The 10,805-nt window shown below is 34.8% G+C and overlaps 3 protein-coding genes across 3 annotated transcripts; 2 read left to right on the top strand and 1 right to left on the bottom strand.

Annotated features, from left to right (window-relative positions):
- On the top strand, positions 1-1,257 carry LOC124443894. The gene has a single exon (XM_046994443.1). It carries the CDS (start codon positions 124-126, stop codon positions 1,009-1,011), a length of 888 nt encoding a protein of 295 aa, XP_046850399.1. The 5' UTR covers positions 1-123; the 3' UTR covers positions 1,012-1,257.
- Positions 1,258-1,941: 684 nt separating this feature from the next.
- Positions 1,942-5,233, top strand: LOC124443873 (tyrosine-protein kinase SRK2-like). The gene is made up of 4 exons (XM_046994420.1): positions 1,942-2,432; positions 3,032-3,560; positions 3,714-3,947; positions 4,276-5,233. Exons 1-4 carry the CDS (start codon positions 2,086-2,088, stop codon positions 4,666-4,668), a joined length of 1,503 nt encoding a protein of 500 aa, XP_046850376.1. The 5' UTR covers positions 1,942-2,085; the 3' UTR covers positions 4,669-5,233.
- Positions 5,234-5,242: 9 nt separating this feature from the next.
- LOC124443853 (PH domain-containing protein DDB_G0267786-like) lies at positions 5,243-10,772 on the bottom strand. The gene is made up of 14 exons (XM_046994396.1): positions 10,446-10,772; positions 9,246-9,388; positions 8,610-8,741; positions 8,269-8,542; positions 8,083-8,195; positions 7,679-7,783; positions 7,306-7,468; positions 7,036-7,118; positions 6,829-6,936; positions 6,559-6,729; positions 6,354-6,479; positions 6,172-6,279; positions 5,989-6,100; positions 5,243-5,863 (listed from the first exon to the last, which is right to left on the bottom strand). Exons 1-14 carry the CDS (start codon positions 10,492-10,494, stop codon positions 5,538-5,540), a joined length of 2,013 nt encoding a protein of 670 aa, XP_046850352.1. The 5' UTR covers positions 10,495-10,772; the 3' UTR covers positions 5,243-5,537.
- Between the last annotated feature and the right edge of the window lie 33 nt (positions 10,773-10,805).

The following is a 10,805-nucleotide window of genomic DNA, read 5'->3' as shown; positions in this document are numbered from 1 at the left end:
AGTCAGACATCATATCAACAAAATCATCTTTCTTTTGCCTTCAGGCTAAGGAAAATATTATAATCTCCGAAGCTTTGAAGAGTCTTCTAGCACAATTTCAAATGATTTTCATGTCCCAGAAATATGAAGTTCAATAAAGGTTTGACACGAGAGTTCGTTTGTTTTCTAATTATCTATGGCTTAAACTTTGGTATGGATGTCGGTGTGTTTTTTGATGCAATCCAATCTCATACTCGCTACGAGAAATTCTTTAAGTCTGACAGCTATGCAGTAAATCAAACTCGTAGTATTTTAAAGTGTTCTACAGGCCCCTGGATTCGACGTGACGTAGAGAAAAGGATTGATCACTTTGAAGCAATAATGTACACATATTCATTTTTCATTTGCGTTGGAGCTCTGTTGATTAGCGGCTTCCTGTTTGCGTATATTTGGATGCTTTACCAAACAACCGTTGCACCGGAATTCATCATTGAAAAACGTGAACTTTATGTTGACATTAAGTTTTGGTTTGGCTTCCTTTGTAGTATGCTCTACAATATACCTGCCTCTTGCCTCTGTGTCGAGCTTTACTCGGAGAGAAGTGGTGAAGCTGGCTTGATGTGTTTTGAATGTTCTCAAGATCCAAACTGCAATGATAAAGAAATTTTGCTAAAGAGACAAGAAAAATTACTCATATTAGTAATCTTTAACATGGTTGCATTTGTTATAGTGAGCTTATATAAAGGAGTGACAACGTTCTACCGCTGGTCTAAAGTTGATAATATGCCCAACCTTAGATGCTCCGAGATACGAGCCTGCGCTGCACTTTTTGCTGGAAGTAATTACGCTATCATTATGCTAACGCCTGCTCTCGGGTTACTTAAGTTCAAGTTTTTTTCTCTTTCCACAAACACAGGCAGTATTTTTGCTGGCGTTACAGAAAGCTTGTTTTTGATTGGAGGCCTCGGCTGGGCCGTGTTCTCTGTGATTGCGTTTTGCTGTCCCCTTCTAAGATACATCACCATGAAGTGATGACATTTTAAAAGTGAAACAGTGACATGCATGTCTTTTTCAAACAAGTTTTTCATGTCGAAATTTGTTCTTCTCAGTTTTTTCTAACTCTAGTAACCTCCTGTGCCCTTCTTAGTGTTATGCTACTCTTGTAACCTAGTATAGTTGTACAAAACGATCTTTAGTGATAATGTCAAACAAAAATATTACAATATTACAGGAAGTTTTAGTAAATAATAAAAGTTAGTAAAACTTGTATCAAGTCTATATCATCGAGCGAGGAACTTTTATTGTTTAAAATGTTATTTTTGTTGTTTTCTGCATACTTCTAATGACTAAAAAACTATTAAAAACCACAAAATGTCTTCGTAACTTTATCTTCAATAGTTCGACAACACCAAGTATGGACGAATATTTTTCAATGTTAAATTCCATTGAGGAACTGACCCTTTTATCGCGTATGGAGGTGATTCGTAGTTGATGCAAAAAAGTGTTGCACATGTAAAATACAAGTCAAAGCTGGTGCTGGTGTCAGATTTCTGCATGGTGGTTTGTAGAGCAGTCAGTCTACTGCAACTCCAGCCTTGCCGTTAATAATGATAGCAGGAATAGAAAAAATACATTTAGGAGGGCGTAGTGGTTTGTTTATGATGAATTTGGATTGTCTTTCTTGGTGGAGGTGGGTTAATTGGATATATGTTGTCGAAAAACTGAACATTCTGGTGGCTGGTACTCAATATGTGATGATTTGGTCGACAAACAAGGAAGTTACAAAAACCTTTTAAGTCACCGTAAAAATCGACTTCATTTCGGGAAATGCAAGCTTTGCTACGATAATTATTTTTTGTAAAAAAGCAACACAATCACTTAAAATAGAAGATAAAAATTGGTCAATAAATAACGAAAGTGTTTGTGTTGGCCGTGTTGGCCTGGGTCTAGTACTAACCTCATTTGCTTCACCCACCCTCTTTATGTAAAGCGAATAGATTGTCGTTATGCTATGATAAACTTTAAATTATGGCTAAGCAATAGCACTTATTTCCTCTGTCAGTAGCACCAAATATCATTAAGGTGGGCTAAAGAACTGAAGCTGTCATGGGCAATTGCTGTGGTTCTGAGCCGAGTGAAAATAAAAGAGAAGTTCCTGGTCAGTCTACGGCTTTGTCTGCAACGCAGCCGACTCCAAGTAACCCTGACTTAAATAATGCACCTCAAAATACGCTTATGACAGCGAGTAATTCACATACAGTTACGGTATTTGTGGCGCTCTTTGACTACGCAGCAAGGACTACAGAAGATTTAAATTTTTCGAAAGGTGAAAGGCTTCAAGTGATTGATAATAGCGATGGCGACTGGTGGTTTGCTCGTTCGTTAAAGACTGGTCGTGAAGGCTATATTCCTTGTAACTATGTCGCAGCTGAGAGAAGTTTAGATGCCGAAGAGTAAGTACCTTTTCTCTGTCATGTTTTTCTGTCTAGTTATTCGAAAATATTGTTTAAATTAGGCTCACAAACAATTTGTTTTCGTCCTTCTGTCTTCCGGAAGTTTATGTCGCTTTATCGCAAGTTTGAAATTTTATTGATCTGAAAGATCTTAACTTAGTGTCTCTCCTCTCTCTTCTTGTGTTGTCGTAAACGTTGAAGAGATTGATTGAGTAAACCGCATTTTCATGTGCTTTTATATGATTACCAAATGTCCTCGTCAACGAAACGAAAAATTCAGGTGTTTACGCTTTCTGTTTTATTTACTGTAATTTATTGTGTGTTGTTTTCGGCTATTGTGTGAAACTGTTGTGCCGATAATGGTTGACTGTCGACGTCCATGCAGCATATCATTAAGAAATTATTTAACACTTTTTTGACATGATTAGCTTCAAAAAAATGCATGGTATGATAAAATAACATTAAAATGACAAGTACCCACATAAAGAGCGTAATTCTACTTTAACAACAGCTGATTTTAAAGAATTCTCAAACAAAATGAGGTTAAAAAGTATTGGATGGAACAAGTTGGTCTTATTTTTTTTTTATTCATCCATTAGATGGTATTTTGGCAAAATAAGAAGGGCAGATGCTGAAAAGAAGTTACTTGCTGATTGTAATAAGACTGGAACATTTCTGGTTCGTGACTCTGAGACATCCCATGGAAACTACTCTTTATCAGTACGTGAAGGGGATGTGGTTAAGCATTATCGTATAAGACGACTTGATGGTGGAGGATTCTACATTACAAGTCGCTCACCATATGCCAACCTTCATGAGCTGGTAGCACATTATTCAAGAGAGGCAGATGGGCTGTGTTGTATGCTCATCAATCCATGCCCTGCCACAGAAAAACCAGATACAGCTGGTCTTGCCTATAGCACCAAGGACTCTTGGGAAATTCCTAGGAGCTCACTTCACCTACGGCAAAAACTTGGTCAAGGTATGTTTGGAGAAGTTTGGGCAGGAACATGGAATGGCACTACATCAGTTGCCATAAAAACATTAAAACCTGGCTCAATGCAACCTAAGGCTTTTCTCGCAGAAGCCCAAATCATGAAGAAATTAAGGCATCCTCATCTTATCCAGGTAATCCCAGACTTTCATAACTGTACTTTATAAACTCTCCTCATTTCTCTCATTTTCAGTACCATGTAATTAATGATTTAAAAAATATTTACAAATATTGCAAATGTTAATTTGTTTGCTTTGTGCTTTAACTATGTTTCAATGTATCTTTAGCTATATGCTGTGTGTACGGAAACAGAACCAATCTATATTGTCACTGAGTTAATGAAGCATGGTAGTTTGTTGGATTACCTCCTTAAGGGAGATGGAAAGAACTTAAGACTTCCAGTTTTAATAGATATGGCTTCACAGATTGCTGATGGCATGCAGTATTTAGAAAAACAAAATTATATTCACCGAGATCTTGCTGCTAGAAATATTTTAGTTGGGGATGCCTACACGTGTAAGGTATGAACATTTGGTATTTTATCTGTGCTCATCCAAGAAATGATGTTTTCCATTTGTATTAATTATTGCAACAATAGACTTATGTCACCCTGTTTTGTCACATGGCAATGAAATTTATCATCAGCAATTTTTGCCACTACCGTAGCATTCAAAGACAGCCACTGTCGCTGTTGTTAATGAGTGATGATCATAAGTTGTTCAAGTCAAGCAAGATCGTCACTTTTCCTTCAATAATTACGTCAATATGTAGCTACATCACAGACGTCCTTTTGTCTTTGAGATAATAGTCAAACTTGAACTAACTACAGCAAATTTTGACATATTTTAGGTTGCTGATTTTGGTCTTGCGAGACTTGTTATAAACGACGAATATAACCCTCAAGAAGGTGCGAAATTTCCCATTAAATGGACGGCACCAGAAGCAGCTTTATATAATCGTTTTACAATTAAGTCAGACGTTTGGTCGTTTGGTATTCTTCTCACAGAGCTTGTATCCCATGGTCGTATACCTTACCCAGGATTGACAAACGCCCAAACCCTTGCCAAAGTAGAGCGAGGTTACAGAATGCCGTGCCCTCCAAGTTGTCCCGACTCTCTTTATCAAATAATGCTCGATTGTTGGAAAGCGAATGCCCAAGAAAGACCAACTTTCGAGTATCTTCATTCAGTTCTTTCAGATTTCTTCGTTTCAACGGAACCAAGCTACAGAGATCTAACCTAGATAAGTTGCCTCGATGTTTTCAAAGAACTTCTCTCCTCTGTTACTCGAGTGTTTGCATATCTGTGTTTGCAATACAGTGACATGTAAGTGTTTTCATCCTAAACTCCTCGCTTGCTAAGTAGAAAAATAGTGATTACAGCGTTATTGGTAGACAACACTACCATTCCCCAAACAAGCTTGAAGTAAATTTAATGGTTTGGCCTAGCGTTGTTGAATTTTCAGTACTTATATTTTACTAAGGGAGCACATCATCGAACATTGGTTATGTTTTTTTTACCACAGTTACTTTGAAAATTGTTTGCAAAAAAACTCATTGGAGAGGCAAAATCTGATGTTTTATAATCAATGTTCCTTCCCTTCTAAATCTTCCTAATTCGAGGTATAAATGTATTATGTTACATAAAGTATAGGCCCCTCGTGTCATATAGATTGCCGTTTACTTTTGCATCGATAACGGAAACTATAAAGTTAGGATTTGATAATATTGTGCATATTTCCCTTTGTTTATGTATTATTCTAACATTTTATAAATTTATGAATAAATGCTTTAGATTTTATTCTTTAATACGTGTTGTACATTTCAGTTAAAGATATAATTCAAGCTCACATTACAATTTTTGTTACAATGTGCAATTACGACATTATGTTAGCATTGTTGGCATACGTACATTTCATACTCACAATTGATAAACTGAAACAATATATGTTGGTGTAAAAGTACAAATTGCAAGAATATAGTAAAGTAGTTAGTGAATGTTTAAATCCAGTTTTGGTATATAGGTCAGTCGGAAAGATAGTGCTACGATAATTAATATTTTTGACTTCATCAATGCTCATTACATTGTATGCATTGATTAAATATTTTCATTCTACTCTTCTGAACATTCGTCTTCTTCAACTTCATTCTCTTCTTCTTCAACTTCATCCTCTTCTTCTTCAACTTCGTCCTCTTCTTTTTCAACTTTGTCCTCTTCTTTTTCAACTTCGTCCTCTTCTTCAACTTCATCCTCTTCTCCTTCTACTTCTTCCTCCTCTTCTTCAACTTCATCCTCTTCTCCTTCGACTTCTTCCTCTCCTTCTTCAATTTCGTCCTCTTCTTTCTTACCTTTTCTTCTCTGTTTTAAAACTCTCTTCTCTCCTGACAATTGATTTTCTCTTAAATAGTCATTCTTCCCATGAGAAACATTATTGTTTTCTGAAACATTAAATTGTCATACCTTTAGGTACCAAAAATATTTCATCATATGAACAGAAATATAGTATTTCTCTTACTAAGCAGTTTGTTTTTTATATTACTTTAAAAATGCCTCTTGCTGGTACCTCGTTTTATTAAGTTTTTCACACTTTCTTCAACATAAAGATGATATCTTTCTCTAATGCTAACGAGTTTTTCGAGAGGTTTTGGTATGAAGCTCTCTAGCTGTTTTAAGATCTGAAATTACATAAAAGACTAGTTGTTCATTATTATATCAAAATTGAGCGCAATCCTTTAGACATCCTCACCTCTTTTACCATTGGCTCAGCTTTCGTGATAAAGTATTCTTTAACAATATCCGTTGTAATCTTGAAGCTTATTTCATGTGGGGTTACTTGTGAGTCATAATCGTATTTCTGTAAAATAAGATTCACGTGTTATGAATGTTACACATGCGCACAAATGTTTTGTTAGATAACTTTCTACCGACCAGAAGAACTTCATCTTTGACTTTCTTCATCATCTTTGATGCTTTGGTGTTATCTTCATAGATGTCATTTTCTTTGCTGTAAGTCTCCAAAGTTAATTCAAAAGTATAAAAGGCTGCATCTGCCACCTAAACAACATTAACACAATTTCTGTTCATTTTTCTCTTTTTTGAAGTTCTCTTTCAAAAATCAATCAATTGGCTTTACCCGTGCCAGCATCTCATGAGATGCATAAACATGATCATAATTTCCACGTTGACCAAACGTGCTCTCGTATTTATCAATAATGCCTATTATTTCCATTTCCATATTAAATACTTTGTACCAATGATCCCAGGCATTTGTTTTATGCTTTACACGATTAAACTTTTTGTAATGCTGAAAATGAAACCAAATGCTAAAGGTTTTGATTCTCCTTAAACCAAAGTTTTTAAGAAAAGCAAAGTAGAATCTTTTTCACTCGTATTTTCTTATTACCATTTCCATGGTTCCCTCAACATTCTCGCTTTGCTTTGTTTTTTCAATCAAGCTATTCATCAAACGGACAACACACACTTTTCTCATCTCTTTTGTTGTTCGCACTGACTAAAATGTAAATAAATTTCCCAAAAATATTAATGGCAGCTGTCTTCTATCTAACTTAATGAACTACTAGAATGAACAGGAAATTTTTTGAAATCTTACCAATTCCTTCAGATCATTGTACAGTCTATTGGCCTCGTTGAAGATTTCTCTTCCTATGTTGTTCATAATTGCTTCAATCTTTTCTGAAAGAAACAACATTGAGCTTTGATCAATCTTCGACAATTGTTCTTTTGTTCATTTAAATTAAGACTTTTGGTCAGAAACTGGAGCTGTGTTTGAAAATACCATGTTGTTGTTCAGGAGATAGAGTATTGGAGACAAACGCTTTGTTTTAGCGATTTTTAAGATTTAAGACAGACTACTACTAACCCATCAATTTTTCTTTCATCTGCTTGTATACTTCTATGATATCATCTTTTTTTTCGTCGAATGTTTTTTCAATGGGAGGTTTCATTTTCTCCACTGTTGCGGCAAGACCTTTGTAAGCTGGCTTCACGATGCGAATGATTATTCTATCTAGCACCTTCATAACCTTAAGAAGAAATTTATTTGAAAGATTTGTCCGATATATCCCTTCCTTTTTTTTCTTGTTTATAATTAAGAACTAGCTGCTTTTTCTGCATGGACGGAAGAGTAAGGAACACAACAATCTTAGTGTCCTGCCTAAGGCTACGAGTAAAAACACAATCCCACTCCAATAACTGATTTCTTTGACGGAGGCATACAGACTTCAAACACTCACCTGTTTTGTGATTACCGTTCTAAAGGGCAAGTTATCTACTACATCATTGTACGCACTTGCCATTACACGATCATTGACCAGCTCAGCCAATGTTTCACTCAATATCTGCAATTTATATTAGCGAACAATTGAACAATTTCGATTGTTGTAAACATTTTAATGTTGCCATGACATTATGAGTAAAATTATGATTCTTAAAACTGATACTTTTCTCTTGGTCATTTCAAAAGAAATGCACAATGAATTAATCCTAAATTATAACGTTTTTATTTGAAAAATCGAGTTTTTTCCAGCCATTCTCATGATAAGAAGTTCTTAAGTTGATCATATTTGTACTACGCGAGTGAACGTGGGTGTTCCTAAATACATGCATATGTTCCCTGTGTATATTACTCGTTACGTACCTGTAATTCAGTCCCTCCCTTAACTCTTTTTGCACTCCAGTTTGACTCCTTGCATGCTTCGCGATAGGCAGTCATAAATGCCGCATTCCCAACGGGATCTTTGTTCTTGAAACCTTGACACAACGCATAAAGGGAATACGAAACCATCTTTAATCAGACTCCAAAAATTGAAAAAAATAAGCATACCTTTCGTCTTCCTTGCACAAGTCTTGAACATTTCAACCCAATCCATTTTTTCTTCCTCATTTTCAGCCGTGAGATAGTACTTGCGCCTTCTGTCATGTGATAGTACCAAGGTGTTGGGTGGAGCATTTGTAGGCAAAGTTATTGAGTCTTCCCTCACACCAAGTGACTCAGCGACCGTTCTCATCTTTTCTAGTTTTGCATTGTCAGCATTTTCTTCGACATTGTAGCCAGCAAGTATTATTTTACCCTTAGGTTTGGAGCCTTGGTTGTACGTCTAAAATAACTCTTTTGAAATTTAATTTGTATTTAGAGAGTAAAAACCAAGAATAAAATGAACTTACTTCTTCTGATTCATAATATGACACAGTAAAGTCGGGATTAACAACAAAATATCTTCTTTTCCACTGTTTTCTTATTATTCCTCCTCTTTTTGTGAGATGTCCCATTGTAAGAGGATCTGTGATGGCAACATCCTGAAATGTTGTTGAAATGATGTTTTTTATGTGTTTTTATGTAAAGCATTGAGATATATCACTTTCATACAAGTTCAAATTCCCTTCAATAATTGGATTTACTAAGCTGCAGGTTTACCAAATCAAGGATTAAAATCCTTTAGGCAATTCTTTATTGTACCTTTTTTTAACATAATCTCAGTTGAGAAATTTATCGTCATAGATATTCTTAGAAATTGTGCAAAAAAGCACGAATTCCGAAACTGAAAGGCTTGTTTTATGCTTGACACCACTCCTTTAGCCTTAAACGCCTCCAGAAATTTCTACTGTATTTACATTTTTCAAATGTTCAAAGGTCGGCATTCATTCTTGGAATGCCTTATCATAGTTAAACTACTGGGGCTTACCACCTGCCCTCGTTTATTGACATTGAGGAGCTTCACATTTGACTACGAGTACGAAACTTCAAATACATGACTTGTCGTTAGCACGCAACTTATGTTATATTTGAACTCACTAATCTACCTCTCTGTACATCAGTTTTTTCTCACTTTCTTCTTCAGCGTTCGCATCATTTTCAATCTCTTTCATTTTCATTTTTACTAACTCGACACCGTAATAAAGCACATAGTATCCGCCAAATGTTGCCACGAACTGCTTGGCAATTTCTAGTGTAAAAGAAGCAAAGTGTCTTTAGCAATTTGATTATGATCTAAAGCACAATTTTCAGCAGTTTTTACATCTTAAGATATTATTTAACTTAAGAAATTATTGCATTTGTGAAAACTAGTCAAGTGCTGCAAAAGACAAACAGTTAGTCTCGGCCATTTCGGACATATTTCTAGAGTTTTCTTACAATTTTATGCATGATTGATTGAATGCAGAAATATCGTTGCATCTTATTTCTTTGTCATTTGGTTCGTGAACCAAAATATAAACAAACCATTCATAAAGATCCAAATTAATATTGTAGATAAATTAAAAATCAAATGAAGAATAAGTAAAACCTTACGCTGTATAAGCCATAAATCTATCAACTCAAAACAAGAAGTTGCAACAGCCCAAGCACAAAATGATTTGAATAACAATAGCAAGGTATTAAATTGTTATAATAATACAACCAGAATCATGATATAAGAATCAGAAAATTGATTTCATATAACACATTTCCATTCCATAAATGGGAAATAGCAACCATATATGACAAATCATCCTATTTACAATTTCGTACAAGCAACTAAAGTTCACCATTCACAAATATCTTAATTATATGCACTGTATTACATTCTTAGAACAAAAATTCTTGGTAAATTATCAGATTTCAAAGAAATATCGATTGAAGTAGTGAAAGAGCTGTTGTATCTTTTCTTATATGTAGACGGTTTGTCCCTTCTTACAAAGTGCTTTATTATTTCTTACAAAGAACATTTATAAATACCTGAAATAGTTAGGTAATGATATATGATAGTCTAAGACCCTCCCTTTAGAATTTGAAAAGAACGAGTACTTTTTTGCTATTGTTAAAACACCAAGCTAAAATACACGACCTAGTCAGACTCAAAAAGTTTTTTACGTCACCATTGAATAAATAGTCACGACGAAATTTGCAAGAATTCAAAAAAGTTTCAAAATCAATAGTTAACTGAAGCAAACTCGATCGGAATTAATGTCCTTGTTCATATGAAAATAAAAAATAGTTCTTTACAATGAAATAATTTTAAATACCTTCGCATTCTTCTTTTTTGCTACTATCAAAGGGTATTATGTTACCCATTATTTCTCCAAGACAAAATGACGTTGCAGTTGATATTATAGCCCTGCACTTGTTTTGAGACGCGTAGAGACTCGACGTTGATGTTTATGTGATCACACAATATATTTATTTGAATAAACAGAGACATATAAAAAGCATCACACAGACGTAGATGCAATATATCTCAGCATGATATCCGTTTGCCATTTCCAGTCAAAACTTACGAGCTAGAAAATAACAATTCCTATTTCATAATCACTTCATTGAAAAAATATTTTTCAATACATCATGTATCAATAAAATGTGTTTTTTACTGATACACTTTGTCTCCT

Source organism: Xenia sp. Carnegie-2017, unplaced genomic scaffold, assembly GCF_021976095.1.
Source record: "Xenia sp. Carnegie-2017 unplaced genomic scaffold, XeniaSp_v1 HiC_scaffold_1, whole genome shotgun sequence".
In the NCBI taxonomy this organism is placed as follows: domain Eukaryota; kingdom Metazoa; phylum Cnidaria; class Anthozoa; order Malacalcyonacea; family Xeniidae; genus Xenia; species Xenia sp. Carnegie-2017.
The sequence above is the reverse complement of the archived record's forward strand: the minus strand, read 5'-3'. Positions and strand labels throughout refer to the sequence as shown.

Coding starts and splice junctions, on each gene's coding strand:
- LOC124443894 (XM_046994443.1), top strand. CDS start 124: ATGAAGTTCAATAAAGGTTTGACACGAGAGTTCGTTTGTTTTCTAATT.
- LOC124443873 (XM_046994420.1), top strand. CDS start 2,086: ATGGGCAATTGCTGTGGTTCTGAGCCGAGTGAAAATAAAAGAGAAGTT. Junction 2,433..3,031: donor AGAAGTTTAGATGCCGAAGA/GTAAGTACCTTT, acceptor TTCATCCATTAG/ATGGTATTTTGGCAAAATAA. Junction 3,948..4,275: donor GGGATGCCTACACGTGTAAG/GTATGAACATTT, acceptor GACATATTTTAG/GTTGCTGATTTTGGTCTTGC.
- LOC124443853 (XM_046994396.1), bottom strand. CDS start 10,494: ATGGGTAACATAATACCCTTTGATAGTAGCAAAAAAGAAGAATGCGAA. Junction 8,742..9,245: donor AAAAACTGATGTACAGAGAG/GTAGATTAGTGA, acceptor ACAACATTTCAG/GATGTTGCCATCACAGATCC. Junction 6,730..6,828: donor TTGAGGGAACCATGGAAATG/GTAATAAGAAAA, acceptor TTTCATTTTCAG/CATTACAAAAAGTTTAATCG.